The 15,725-nt window shown below is 45.5% G+C and overlaps 1 protein-coding gene across 1 annotated transcript in view; it reads right to left on the bottom strand.

Moving 5' to 3' along the window:
- LPCAT2 (lysophosphatidylcholine acyltransferase 2) overlaps window positions 1-15,725 on the bottom strand; it is a 61,031-nt gene that overhangs the window by 33,014 nt on the left and 12,292 nt on the right. Inside the window, exons 5-9 of the mRNA XM_066349130.1 lie at window positions 14,533-14,593; window positions 13,185-13,243; window positions 11,929-11,963; window positions 8,951-9,005; window positions 230-312 (exon numbers count right to left, since the gene is read on the bottom strand). Of these exons, the coding sequence (XP_066205227.1) occupies window positions 230-312; window positions 8,951-9,005; window positions 11,929-11,963; window positions 13,185-13,243; window positions 14,533-14,593 (293 nt within the window). The remainder of the gene's footprint in view (window positions 1-229; window positions 313-8,950; window positions 9,006-11,928; window positions 11,964-13,184; window positions 13,244-14,532; window positions 14,594-15,725) is intronic.

Here is a 15,725-nt window from a genome sequence, read left to right as displayed (position 1 = left end):
CCGTCTTCTGGCCAAGACGCAATTCCATTAGTTTGGAGCTGCAGCTGTTTAGAGTATTTATTGACTGTCTTACTGGCCACATTCTTGGGTGCATTATTATACTTACCAAAATAAACTCGGAAATGAGGATCTTAGGAACAAAACACCCAAATCCTTAAAACTATGTTAAATGTCACTTACTAATCATGTTCAAACTATCTACTGATTCTAATCTCCTCGGGACACTTACTCTGCCATCAAACTCCGGACTCTCCCAGCGAAAAGGACGGGATCTCTTTTCTCTTCATCACTCGGTACTTGAACAGGCATGAACTGAAAGATAAACACACCCCTTGATAACCGTGGGCAGGACTCAGGCAAATGCTAAAGGCATTAATTTGTAAGTTACCTATCATTCTAGAAACCCTGCCCTTCTAGCGCCTCAGTAACATGACATAGTGGAGGGAAGACAGAGCTCAGACCCGGGAGACCAGTGTCCCAGCCCTGGGTCGTCCTGGGTGTTTGCTGGGTCGTCCTTTCCCTTTCCTGGTCTGATCCCTGGACTCTCCCAGGAGGCCTCTGATCACCTTCTGCTCCGGCAGAGGGGAGGAGCCAATGAGCCCGGGGGCTGGAAGTGGGGAAGTGGGGAAGCTGTCCCTACTCAGAGCATCTAGTCAGAGCCGCACTACCACACCCTCCCCTTTGTGTGAAAATCTTACCACGATGATGATTTTATCTCTTATGTTTATCTTCTCCACCCATTCCTCTATCAGCCACGTTTTAATCATCTCATCAAACTTTATGTTTTGTCATGTCATCTGCTTTTTTTTTGTTTAAACCCTCAGTATTGGCTTTCTAGCATTTTCTTAACACTATAGTTTGCTTTATTCTCATTTAAATTTTTTTTTTTTTTTTACAGGGACAGAGAGAGAGAGAGAGAGAGAGAGAGTCAGAGGGATAGATAGGGAGAGACAGACAGGAATGGAGAGAGATGAGAAGCATCAATCATCAGTTTTTCATTGTGACACCTTAGTTGCTCCTTGATTGCTTTCTCATGTGCCTTGACCGCGGGCCTTCAGCAGAGTGAGTAACCCCTTGCTCGAGCCAGCAACCTTGGGTCCAAGCTGGTGAGCTTTTTGCTCAAACCAGATGAACCCACGCTCAAGCTGGCGACCTCGGGGTCTGGAACCTCTGCATCCCAGTCCAACGCTCCATCCACTGCGCCACCACCTGGTCAGGCTATCCTCATTTAAATTTGACAATTTTCTCCTTTTTTTTTTTTTTTTTTTTGTATTTTTCTGAAGCTGGAAACGGGGAGAGACAGTCAGACAGACTCCCGCATGCGCCCGACCGGGATCCACCCGGCACACCCACCAGAGGCAATGCTCTGCTCACCAGGGGCGATGCTCTGCCCCTCCGGGGCATCGCTCTGTAGCGACCAGAGCCACTCTAGCGCCCGGGGCAGAGGCCAAGGAGGCATCCCCAGCTCCCGGGCCATCTTTGCTCCAATGGAGCCTCGGCTGCGGGAGGGGAAGAGAGAGACAGAGAGGAAGGAGAGGGGGAGGGGTGGAGAAGCAGATGGGCATCTCTCCTGTGTGCCCCGGCCGGGAATCGAACCCGGGACTTCTGCACGCCAGGCCGACGCTCTACCACTGAGCCAACTGGCCAGGGCCAAATTTGACAATTTTCTCTAGGTGATATTCTGTGATGCCTCATTTGCGCCATCCTTGGTTTTGTTAATAGTTTTCTAACATCGACAAGGTTTTGGTGCCATATTTAAGCCATGCCATGTTTTTTCTTTTCTTTTCTTTTCTTTTGGAGCACCTACTATATACCAGGTAAGATCAATGACATCCTATTTACTTTCTCAAGAAGAAAGATATTTTTATAGGCTAGATCAACACAGCATGTGTGTGCTAAGTATCACTACCCTGATGGCCCCCAATGACAGACAGGGCTAAAAAGCATCATTAACTTATTTAAAGTCCTACAGGTCACATGACCAGGACTCCATCCAAGGTCTGCTAGATTCTAAAACTCTTGTTCTCCCCCCCCCCCCCCCCGAACCACCGTTCCTAGCGCAAGAGAGTGAGAGATAGGAAAGGACTAACGTGGCCAGGAGTGGTCAAGGAAAAGAAAACAGCCAAAGAGGCTTTGCACAGAGCTAATGGCTGACCTTGGCTTTTTAAGGATAAACACGATTTTGCCAGCAGCTACTGTTTTCTTAAATGATACCCATGAACCAGGTACGGTGCTAAATGCTTTACATGCATTACAGCATTTCATTGGCCTTCCCAAAATTTTTCATAAGGAATTGGGTTTCACAAGGATCACATGACTGACCCAAGACTCCATAGCTCACTTCTATTCAACAAAAACCGCTCAGGCACCTGCTAAGCAGCAGACCCTGCACTAAGCCCTAAAACCATGACAGTGACGTCCCTCCAAGAACTTTCCATGTTCCGGGGTAGATATTTATGGCAATAAGCTAAATCCATCCATTAAGCAACTACTGTGTGCTGAGGACTTTCTCTTAGGGTCTTAACAATTCCTTGAGGCTTGTTCTACCATTTCCATTGGATAAAGGAATGTGCTCGAAGGGGTTAAACAATACAGCTAAAGCCACACATAGGTGCTGGGCCACAGTTTGAAAGAAAATAGAAAGATTTGTAGAAATAACACCTCTTTCAGGACTCACCTGGGCCCACTTTCAAATCTTGTTAGTGTCATGTTAAAAAGCCAAGGGGCAACAGTGACTCAGAGATGAAGTCTGAGTAAGGGAGCGACATGAGCAGGTCCCAGTTTGGGGGCAGTACCTTTGGTGGTGGGGAGAGGGTAAGAGCAAAGAGGAAGAGGCTGCGAGCAGCAAAACCCGGCAATTAACCCACAAGAGACGGTGAGACCACGAACAGAGGGGGGAGCAGGGGGTGGCGTGGGCGCACGTGGAATTTCAAAGAGAGAACGCTGGGAATGATAAGACCATCTGCTCTATGCCATTGTACTTTTCACATTTATTTTGTCAACATCCTCCCCAAGGGGACAGGGCGTGCTGCAGAAACAACACCTGCTGCCTGGGCTGGGCTGCCGGATCCTGGGAAAGTTACTCCACCCGATGGGCCTGCGTCCCCTCTCCTGGCGTCCCCTCTCCTGGCCAGTGTAGAGAGTGACTAGAGGGCTTGAGACCCTTCCCAACGGGAATTCTGCGTCTAGCTTTCTGATCAGTATCCGGCAACTCTTTCAGATGGAAAAATAAACTGAGCCACCAGAGGTCCCCACATCACTTTCTATCCAGAGCGTCAACCTCTGCAAGTAACTATTCAAATTTCCTCCATCCTATTCCAGTAAAATCTTAGATTTGCTCAGTATGAAATCCAAGGAAGAAAACAGTATGTTAAAACTAATGTTCATAAAATCCCTACCAGAATAGTATAATAAAGTTTTAAATCGCCCTATAATTCTTTATTAAAAAAAAAAAGGCCAAACGATCATTTATACATAATACACGTGATTTGTAGCACAGACAGACACCCCCAAAAAATATGTTGCGGGTCTACTGTTAATTATTACAATGAATGAGGGGTTTGGGTCTTTGAATACAGACAGTATTTTCCATAAGATGATTTTTAATAACACTCAGATTGGCATGCCATTTTATTCTTGAGGGTAAAAACATCCACTGAGTTAAAAATAATTAAAAGTCCAGATGTGACGCTCAGGGCCCAGGCCTCCAGAGCAGTCGATGGGAATTCTAATAAGACAGTAGCCTCCCCTTGGGTGAGACCTAGCCCTCTAGCACATTTCCATTTTATGCAAAGCCTTACATTGCTTCCGCTTGCAGCATTGGGGAAGGAAGACCCTCCACAAAGAGGGAGCTTGACGGCCATTATCAAACCCTGTCCTCTAGGAGGCGTCTAAATACCCCAGGAACGGCAGGACCCCCGTTTTCCTTTCGACCCTCACTCTCCCATCATCCCCAGGGGCCACACTGCTGGCCCCTTGATTTCACAGCCCCTCACCTGGTCACTGACATCCTGCTCCATTCTAGCACAGCCAGGGAGACAAACACACAACCCCCGCCTCTCCTCTGACATCTGCAGCCAGACCTTTTCTGTGTTACTGACGCGTTTCTTCTCCTCTAACCTGGTCCTGCCCAGATGACAAGAACCTGATGGTTGTCCTTCCTTCTCTGCCCTTCCTGCGACATCTGTCTGCCTCTCGACACTGGTCTTAGGGAGTCCAACACTTTCTCCTGGCCTTTCTGTCACCTAGACTCTCACTGTAGCCACACCCGTGGTGCCTGTCACCAACGCTCGCTCACCTCTCCTGTCCCCACCGTCTCACCCCTGTAGAGACCACTGAGGGATGTTAAAGGAAACCTTGATGGGTTGAGGCCACTACAAACTCTTGTTAACGCCCACAGTGTCCTCACAGCTGCTTAAAAGCCACATCAGTTTCCCGGGGGGAGGGGGGTGTGCACACTGCCTCAAAATATAATTTAATAGCTTTCTGTCTGTTCTCTTTGGGCCGAAGGTCTTCCTTCATCTCGGCAGCTGTGCTGAGATACGTTTCCCAAGTCCTGAGTCTGTTTCCTCAGCGTCTCAGTGAAGGGCGAGGATCGAGTGATGGAGCCGGGACTGCGTCTCACTGCTGCCTGCCTGGCTGCTTCTCCTCCGGCCCCTCCCCATCTGCCACCATCATGTTTACCTGTGTCAACACAGGCCTCGCTTCTCAGCTTGCAGGTCCCCTTCCACCTCCACGGAGATGACGGTCAAGAAGGTCGGGACATGCCACCCTCAAACTATGCTACCTGCGTGTGTGGCTATTTTGAGCTGAAGTCACTTGCAAAGTAGCAAATAGGGAGAGGCTTTCTCTGAGCCTCATCTGTCTCCAGGCAGATTGTCCGAAAGGAGCTCAATTGTCCTAATCCCTTCTTGCACAGATTCATCCGACAGGGAGACTGACTCATATCCGAGGGGAGGAGACCAGAGGTTGCCATCCCACTCGGACCCACTGGATCGCCCCTCTTACACCTCTTATCTGCTCTTCTAAGGGCCCAGCTGTCTCTCCTAAAAGTCACTAACTCTCCCTGAAGTGGTCTACATTCTCCCTGCCCTACGTTTAGCAAGAAGGTATATGACCTCTCAAAAATCCCACCCATCTTTTTTTTTAAGTATTCAGTTTTTACTCCCTGTGATGCCCTTGTGCACATATTAAAAATTAATAAATTTGTATTCCTTTTCCCCTCTTGGTCTACCTGTTGCCAGTTGACTCCCTAGACCCAGTGCCAGAGCCCGGGTGGGGAGAGGGAAGCCTCCCCACCCTCACAACAGCTCTCCGGAACTGCAAGTCCCTTTCCGCGCACCTGGGGCTGACTCCACCCCCTCCGTAAGTACTTGCAGTCCTCCTGGGGCCTCGGCCCTGCTGGCTCCGCCCCTTCTCCTCCCAGGGGAGGAGGAGGCTGACGAGGGATGTGCTTCCCACACCAACACCCCTTGTCTGCACCTTTTAGTCCCAGCGCCTCCTACTTCCTCCTGGGCCTCAGACTGCACACGAGATAAAGTCAAATTCCTCAGTGTAAAGCCAGTATCCACCGCCACCATCACAGCCGCCTGGCCAGTGCAGGTTTGCATTTGATTCGAACAGACAGTAGTGAAATAACAGAGCCAAGAACTGGTGGGCCATTAGCTTTAATCCCAGCTTGCACCTGGCGGGCAAGAAATACACACAGTGGGAAAACACTTCCCTTTCCATTCAGGGCTCCCAAAGCCACTGACTTATCTGAGTTTCCTAGAATCAAAGGTCTGTACCTCACCAGCCTTATTCACCTCTGTTCCCCATCTCCTCTCTGCACTAACTCTGCACAAACTGGCTTCTCCTTTAGCACTCCACCATCTTGGCTGCCTCTCCTCTCCTCCACGTGGCCTTTCTCTGATCTCTCCTCTAATGCTAATGTCAGGAACCGAGAGAGAGCAAGCTCCCGGTCTGCCCCATTTTATAGCGTAGAAATCAAAACCTTTAATTCAATCAATATACAAACAAGGAAGTCTCTGATACAAAGTCACTTAGGGTGGGAAAGGCTTAGTCTTAAAACTAAGCCTTAGGGTATAAAGACCCTGCCTGCTTACAGCCTGTCCCCCACATCCAATGCAAACTATAAGCGAGCAAACCTATATATCATATTTACAAACTTATTTGACCAACACTCAGCCTGTTACTCAAGGGCCCCTGTCCTCCGGAGCCAGTCCTTTCTACGACTCCTCGGTGCCAGCAGAACTGGTTTGTTCCTTGTGTCCTGACCACACAGGCACCTTCCTTTCTCCTAAATCTGTGAGGACTTGGAGAGATTGATGAGTGACTGGCACTGCCCCACTGTCTTTGTCTCAGTAAGAGGAGACCGTAACAGGTCAGCCTAACAAATGCACAGTGCTAGTTCTTCCACCATTCTACTTTGAAATTTTCTAAGAGAAAATGCAAAACAAGGAAGGTACTTATGCACAGCACTTGCAGCTTCCTCTTTGAAAGAACAGAAAAATCTACATGATAAGGGAAATAAAAGTGAATGCTTACAGAACCAAGTCATATGACAGTACTTAAGTCATCTTATTAAATCCCAATGACCCTGTAAAATATGTGTGACCTCCACCCCCCAACCCCCCCAGTACACAGGCTTAGAGAGAGTTAAGTAACTGGCCTCAGGCACCTTCTGCTGGGTCGTAGCTAACACTCTTTTTATAACTCATTTCTATACTACTACTCACCAACTCCAGAATTCTACCAAGGTCCAGGAGAAATGAGCCTTGCTAGAACAGGTACCTCTGTGATGTCTCTGTGTGCGATTGTGCAATGGAGTTTCTCTATAAGGCCCACTTCTGATTCCAGATTAGGAATCATTTTAGTGTATTCAGATATTTAAATAAACTACTTAAGTGTAGTTGACCCTTCCATAAGTAATGAGCTCTTCCCTGATTAATATTAAAGAAGAAGTTCTAAAAGCCTATATTAAAAACACCATGTAGGCCCTGGCCGGTTGGCTCAGTGGTAGAGCGTTGGCCTGGCGTGCAGGAGTCCTGGGTTTGATTCCTGGCCAAGGCACACGGTAGAAGCGCCCATCTGCTTCTCCACCCCTCCCCCTCTCCTTCCTCTCTGTCTCTCTCTTCCCCTCCCACAGCCAAGGCTCCATTGGAGCAAATTTGGCCTGGGCGCTGAGGATGGCTCTGTGGCCTCTGACTCAGGCGCTAGAATGGCTCTGGTTGCAACAGAGCGACGCCCCAGATGTGCAGAGCATCGCCCCCTGGTGGGCATGCCGGGTGGATCCAGGTTGGGCGTATGCGGGAGTCTGTCTGACTGCCTCCCTGTTTCCAACTTCAGAAAAATACAAAAAGAAACAAACAAAACAAACAAACAAAAACACTATGTAGGGTTTCCATCAATTTTGAAGGAATGGGAGAGAGAGGAGGTGTCTCAGAACAACCCAGACAACTGAAGCTGGTGTACTGAAAGAGCTCGCCCTTCTAACCAAGCTGCGTGTGGGGCGGTGCAGACTGGCACCTCCGAGCCAGGGCCCGACCTCGACGGGCCCGACCAGGGGGTGGACAGGCTTAGTGTCCAGAGGGCAGCTGGGGTCCAGTTTTCAGTTACATCCAAACAGTGGAGAATAAAAATAGTCAAAAGTCATAAAGTCGTTAGGCGGCCCTAACGACTGTGCCAGGTGAGAGGTGGCACCCTAATCTAAAATACATATAATTAAAATAAGAGTACTACATCTGAAGTCCACAAATCCCATCTTCGTGCCCTGCAGTACCATTCAAGTATGTCAACTCCCTACCAAGCCAGGTGTCTGTAACTGGTGGAAAGCCCTTTGGCTTGTGAAGTTATTGAAACAAAGGATACATTCTTATCTTTGCTAGAAAATATTATCCAAACACGTCTGAGATCTGGCTAGGGAATGCAAATACTATAACTGGGAGATAGGGTGAGAGAGAGAAGGAAGGAGGGAGAGGAGATAAGGGAGGGAGGGGGAAGGGAGAGAGAAAGAGAGAAATAGAAAAAGAAAGAGAGAAAGAAAAAGAAAGGAAGGAAGAAAAGAAGGAAGAAAGGAAGAAAGGGTGCCGGCAGGCAGCCGGTCACAACACAGAAAGGAAATGTGGTAACAGTGGTCAGGACATGAAAGAGAAATCTGCATCCCTCTGTTGTGACACAGTCTGATCACTGACACATGTGCTCTACAAAAGAGTACAACTTTATGTGCATTTCCACCTCTGTTGCTAGATCTTGCAGTGGCGGGAGACGGGGTGAATTTAGAGGAAACTCAGAAGTACGGGTACATATCTGACCCTCTCTTCTCAGGCTCCCTGTAAGTATCAGTAAAGCCAACTAGATTTTGAATTCAGGGGTCCGTTCCATTACCATTCCTGGAGACTAAGAACAGCTCTGGAAACAACTCTGAGTCTTGGAAATGTGGTCCGTACTTTCAGAGTGATCTAATTCCTCCTGCACTCCCCAGCTGCCGCTGCCGCTCAAGCCAAGACTCGCGTGAATGACACGAGCCGCCTGCCACACAGGATTGCGGGCTCTGTGCCCCTCCCACGACCCAAGCACAGCTCTTAGCCCTCCCAGAGCCTACCATACTCTTTAGGGTCCTGTGAGGCTCTCAGCTTCTGGGGTTCCCTTTGGTCGGGCTGTGAAGGCATAACATTAAACTTGGCAGAGGTCAGCAGTGAAAGGAATGAACACCTAGTAACAGGTGATGCAAATCTGGCCAGCCGGACCGGTTCCATGTCAGAGGTTACCAGAAGCTAGACATGTTTACTGATATAACTCTAAGGGCCAGACCTGATCACGTGGGTTTCGATATACACCTGGGGGGCATTCTCTTCCAGCCTTTGCACATCCGGTCTCTGCAAGACGAGGAATTCAAAAGAAAAGGCAAGGCCGAATCTCCAGCTCCCCGGCCACGTCTGGAATGACTTACCTCGACTTCCACCTTCGTGAAGGGCTGGCACCAGGTGAGCACACAGAGCTGAACGCTGATGAGGAAAAAGAGAAGGTCCCCTTCATATGGTAAGACAAGGGTCATCTTACTGTGACTCAGCAACCCCTTTGTCTATACACAGCACCCTCAGTCACCCTTCACACATACATCTTTGGGGCTTAGAGACGCCACGTGGCAGCTAAACACTCCTTGGGCTCAGACAACTATTCTTGATGTTCCAAAGCTCAGTCTCCCATGTAATCCCACGGATGTATGTGTGAGTCACAGCCACAGCTCAGCCGGCTAACCCCCAAGTGTGACGTCCCCAGGATGACTTGGGACTCCCAGGCCCGTGTCCCTCGACAAACTACCCATGGCCACATTGTAAGGTACATTCACGGGTTCATGGGCTAACTCGCCAGTAGAACATTGCATTACTAAACTCTTTTCTGATATTAAAAAGAACAAAAACAAAATCAGTTGGCCTTTTTGAAAAGCAGAAACTTGATCATAATTGTCTCAGTTACTAAGAAGTGTCCCCACTGTGAGGAAATATCCTGCAAAGTCTCAAATTTCCCTGTAAAGCCAGACACAGGCTCTCACAAAGGTGGTCATGATCAACCCTCTCTAAGACCATTTTTGAAATAGTTTTTCCAATGTGAAGCTTTCTCGTATATATTTAGACTCTCTGAATAAGATTTCTATGGGATTTTAATTTCGCCTCATTTGGGCAGTTGACCCAGATATCTGGCAGAATGGATTAGATAACATGTTTATGAAAATACTAATTTTTTTTTTTTTTACTATTAGGAAACTAAAATATAATTTACCTTTAAAAAATCACTTGAAGGGACTTAAGACAAAGATTTTAGAAATGTAAACAAGGAATGTAGTTAAAGAGGAGATTCAGAACATAGATGTACAAATTCCATAATTAATTATAAATTGTTCATATAAGTATTAGTTCTCAAACTTTGCCTCGGCAAGGGAAAAAAAAAACTTTCACTATCAACCCCAGGCAAACAAAGTCAATTTCATATTTCCTGCCATAAAGTAAATTATTCTCTAATTATTTAAATTGTTCAAATGATTGTGCTTTGGAAGTTAGTGATATGAATAGGTCATACTATTCTGAAAGTTTTGAATGGTAAAAAAAAAAAAAGGTAAACAAAGCCAGACCTAAGATCTCAGTACACCTGTGTTGCCCACGGGACACACAAACCAAAGGGCACTTCTTTGCCTGACACAGAACAGCTTTGCCATAGCTGCCTCTTCTCTGAGTTCATTTCCCAGATTTATTAGTCCTGGGGTAAAATTTCTGGCTCGGATCTGAGTCCAGGGTAGCACTCGGAGCAAGGGCCACTGAGGAAACGGATTCAGCAGTGACGGACACACTGCTCCCTCTACTGTGTGGCGGATCAGAAGACTGGGGGGGGGGGGGCAAGAGCCCCACGGGAAGTGCGATGTGGCGTCCGATCAGAACAACGTTGTACCTTTTCAAGAATTTGTGGTGGTTTCTGAGTCCTAAGAAATCTTCACCTCCAACAATACATTTTTCTCTTCTTTTCTGAATCCTCTCCTCTTTCCTTTTCCCCCTATCACACACTTCCCAGGTTAGAAGGCTAGATTAAGTACAGTCCTCTGTGTCTAACTCTATCCCCCTTCCAGAAAAGCTTTCTCTTATTTGACCTTCATATCTACCTGGACAAAAAAAAAATGTCATGTTGACTGAACGGTGAAGCCAAAGTCATTATCTCCTTAAGGAATTTCAATCTGAGAAGACCCCAAGGATGACATGCCTTAAGAAATATAAATACACTATGCACCCAAATTTTAAGTACTTTTTTTTTCTAAAATGCTCTCATACTACTTGTTTCTCCTAATTTCCCCTTGTATAAAGTGTTGCAAACCAGCCATTCAAAACCAGCAGTGCCATGAAAAATGCATTCTAGCCAAATGAACAAATTGATTTCCTGAAGAGTTAACGGTAACATAATGTCTAGATATCCCTTACGATGTATGTGCTTCTTCTTGGGGGTCGTTCACTTAACCTCGAGGATGGAGGCATCAGAGCCACACAAGCATGTCACGTGTTAATCAGCATTAGCAGATGCAACGAGTTCATCAGTTACCTATTCTGACTTGAATTTATTATTTAAAAGCCATTCATACACATGACATGGAGAAAGGAAGCATAAAAGAAATGTGACTTTCAGAAGTTGTTCAGATTGTCTGAAAGGTTAGTCTAAGGGAGCCCACAGCATACTCAAGGGCAAATGATTTCCTTTAAATGTTCCCAAGGGCTTGTCACCTGTCCATCAACAATGCTACCTGAATTCTATACATAACAGTATCAAAACAGGCATCGCTGAGAAAGCCCTTCGGCCAAGGCCTCACATCCAGATGTTTTATGTGGCTCTTCACCGAAACATAAACAGGCCGCTGAACAGAAGGTCAGACAATGTGCTCTGTTCTATTTACGGACCTATTTCATTGCAGCTTGCTTCATAGTGAAACTGCATTCCTCTCCTCTCCAGAGGGATTTTTAGAAACTGCTGAGCCCTGTGCTTTTAAGAGCCCAGGACGGAACTGAAAGCTTGGTTAGTTGCTTTCTCAACCCTCATTTCAGGCCACATGACGGGACTGCTCTGGACTGCTTAAACCAATATACCTATGAAAATGAAACTACAAAATTAAAGCTAGGCATGATGCAGACTAGGTCACTGGCATGTTTCTTAAGAGCGGGTACACACACATTTAAGACCCCCTAGAACATGACATGGCTAGAATTCTGCCCATGGGAGACACTGCGGGTTGATGGGAAAGATAGTTATTATGCTCTCTATAGAGACTTATCAGATACAAGATTTAAGGATCTGACTGGAAATCTTTACTTACACAAAAACAAGTCTTTTTTTTCCAAACCTTTTTCTTCACTAGAATAAAATGTACATAAATAACAGATAGGAGCAACTTACAATGTATAGCCTTGCCACGTCCAAGTCACCGTATCCTACAATAACAAGAGGATGGAAACTGTTAGTTCAGAGAGTTCCAAATGAAACAGAAACCTGGTTTTAATACTGGTGTTCATGTGCTTTCCGAATTAAAAGCAGTACGTTGAAAAACGAAACAGGTGTACTATTACTGTTACACTACAGTGGCCACTCTGCGTCCTTGACTTGCACGCCTGCAGAGCAAAGGTGCGCTCCCTACGTCACCGCCTATTTATGGCGCTACGTTGCTCTGGATTGTTTTAAAAAAACCTACTGTGCATGCTTAGCTATTTTTCTCTGAATATGAATGTATCTGGATAATGAGTTTGCTTACAAAACCCAAAATATGTCAGTTTTCCAAAAAAAGAGAAAGAGTAATCTGGGAGAAAGATTTAACGTAACGCCAAGGGAAGGAATTTGAATAAATGACAAATGCAAACTCCCCGCCAGAAATACAAGGAGGAAAATTTGGAGAGATTTTAATTTTAAGTACAGACGTCCAAGGTTGAGACACCAGCCACTGAATGGAAAGTTGACGTGATCAAGAGCTCTGAATCTTAAATAATTATATCTTGCCTTTTGTGCAAATTCCCAGGTAAATCAAGTCCTTCTCAGAACCAAAACATCCTCCACTAATCTGTGTTTAGGGAAACAGTGACACAGTCAATGTTCAGAAGACAGTCACGTCCCTCGCTGGAGCAGAGGACACTATTTCCTGAGACCACTCGGGACTTGCGAGAGGATTTTAGGTCCTTCTCACGTATTGTCTTTCACTACTTGCCAAGAGCCACACAGCTAGTAAGTACTGAGCCAGTAATGAAACACCAGGCCTGTCCCACTTCATCCTGCCTCTTCCCCCCTCGTCCGTCAGCAAGGACAGTGAATCCGGAAAAGTTTCCTTAGAGGCTTCATGAACATTACAAACGCATGCAAGTTCTCCAACGACACTCTGAATCTGAGATGCCATCATATCATCGTAGTGACAATACAACAGATGGTCAAGAAGTGTCCTTCTGTAGTTTAGTGATGGCCAAAACAGAATGCAATACTGGCATCAACAAGTAATGGGCCGTTCCTGCCAACATTTAAAAACGGAATGTGGCAAAGGGGAGGAGTCTCGCCATCGGCTTCCGCCGTTTATCTGGTCAGACCTGGATTCAAACATCAGAACGGGCGGCAGGGAGTCTGTGCTGTTGGGAAGGTGTGAAGGTCTCCCCGTAGTGACACAGGACGCTTACCAGCTTGTTCGGGTACCTGAGGAGCACGGGCTGCACGGGGACCCCGGGGATGAAGGCTCCTGTAACCACGACAAAATTTTATAACGTGTTAAAAAAAAATTTGTAACGTGTTGTTCCTATGAGTACAAGTCTTACAACAGAAACAAATGACACACATATGCTGAAATGTTTAAGAGTACACATAAATAAATATTTGCTCAATGTCAGTAAACCCCTAGTGTTTACCAAAATGAGAGATTATGACAACTCAGAATTATGGAAGCAAAATATCAAACAGTGTGCCCGTCACTTAAAACACAATTTCTTTACATCTCCATTTGTTTTCATTTTCCAAATACTGATTATTCAACAGAATTTTTTTTTAAGCAACAACCAAAATAGTAAGACAAAGAGAAAATCAGAAAAATCTAGACCAAACCAAATGCTTGAATCAGCGAGAACTACTACCGTTGCCAGAAGTGAGTTCTACCTCTGGCTGGGAGCGTCCTGGCAGTCCGTACAGAAACATTTTAAAGTGTTACCAGTCACTATAAAATCACATCTAAAATTACACATGACTGTGAAACTCATGACCATAATATTAAAAAATGAAGGGAACCACATAAAGCATTATAACAGCTGTCAGAGGGGAGGGGTCTGGGGGGCTGGGTGAAAAAGGTGAAGGAATTAAGCAAAAACAACCCAAAAAAACAATTCATGAACAGAGAGCAGGTGCAGATTACATGAGGGACGCGTGGGGGGGGGGGAGGTAGAAGAGGGAACGGGGATAAGTGTGATGGGAGGAGACCTGACCTGGGGTGATGAACACACAATACCACATACAGATGACGTGTTATAGAATTGGACAAGGAAACCTATATAATTGTATTAACCAATATGCCACCCCAATAAATTCAATAGATTACTTTAAAAGTAATACCAATTACTGTAAAATTACATATACAGTTGCACATTACTATGAAACTCGTGACTTGATAATATTAAAAAATGAAGTGACCCTTAGAAGACATTATAATGATCAATGAAATAGGTTTTCTACTTGATGACACACAGGACCCCAGAGGAACAGAAAAATCTGCTAGTGGTTCTGCACAAACTCACACATGCACACAAACACACACACACACATACACACACACACACACACGCACACACTCCAAGGAAGAAGGGGTTATTATACCACAAGGAAAGGAAAGAAGTGAGCTTTGTGGCTTCATAACATTAATGTTTTATCAGAAAAGAAGAAGTGCTCAGAGCAAACCCACAAGTTACTTTGTGTATTACTATCAAATCATTCGACAACTCTCCCATACTGCTTTGTCACAATACATAATTTAATTTATCTCACCTGGTTTAAAAGTAATCAAACAGGAGCGATTAGTACAAGTACCTTCTGGGAAAACTAGTATCTTGGGAGAAAAGGAATAGATTTAATATTTCAGTCTAATGAATAGATTAGCTCATTATTCACTTGCTTATCACTTCACAGATAGCTGCCGATTCTTATCAATCAAAGACGAAATCAAAGGCTGCCCTTGATTCTAATGGGAGCCAGCATCAGATGATTGGGACTTGTTTTTCCTCTACAAGAAGTGGAGTCTGACCGTTAAAATACTCAGAAAATAGATGAAGGCTTTGAGTCAAGCACACACTTAGCAAATGCTTCTTGAAGATCCTTAGGCTCTGAATAGATGGAGAAGATGGAGACCCGAGTCATGGCCAAGTGTACACTGAGGCCATCACATCCTTTCTGCCGCTGCACACCCTTGCCCAAGTCGTCTCCAACTTCTCCGTTTCAGCTCGCCCGTTAAATGGGACCACTCTCGACAACGTGCATGAGGGAACAGGAGAAGCGGGCTGCTTACGATATGCTTTATGCTTCCGTGAAGTAGTTGACGTGAGAAACACAAGTTAATTTCTTTTTGAGGAAGTGCTTTCAGCTTTTAACGCACTCCCATACGTTTTCCACGTGGAAGACGTGCATCATGGTCAGTTTCCCATTCTCCGAATAAAATAGCTGCTTGATTTTCTGAAGCAGTTATGACATAACAACACGTCAGTTGCCAACTACATAAAACAAAATAGAACACCCGTGCTTCTCCAGAAGTTCCTGATGTGCTTTTTATCATAATTAGAGAGAGAAACATCTTTAGGCTAAATTGCTACCATAAGAAGTTATTTGTAAAACTGTAATTATGAATAGGTGCCATTCCATCCTCCCATTAAAAAAAAAAAATCTGATTCCTATGACAGTGGGATCCAATGTCAACTATGATTTATTCAGTGGACATTCTACAGTTACACTATTAACCATGAATCATCCAGTCTCAGAGCTGGAAGGGGCACTGAATGGCACCTAGCATTTCCAATGCTCGAATTCTTTCTACAATACCCATCCCCACCCACCCACCCTTGAAGTGGTGGTTTAGACAATCCCAGAAAAGGGTTTCAAGTTGGACAATGCTACCTACCTCTGGACGGAAAGTTCCTTGGAATGAGCAAAATGAGCTGAAATCGACCTGCGTGTTAACTCTCACCTCC

The sequence above is a fragment of the Saccopteryx leptura genome, chromosome 9 (assembly GCF_036850995.1).
Source record: "Saccopteryx leptura isolate mSacLep1 chromosome 9, mSacLep1_pri_phased_curated, whole genome shotgun sequence".
NCBI lineage: Eukaryota > Metazoa > Chordata > Mammalia > Chiroptera > Emballonuridae > Saccopteryx > Saccopteryx leptura.
Note: the sequence above shows the minus strand (reverse complement) of the source record. Positions and strands in the feature narration are given on the sequence as shown.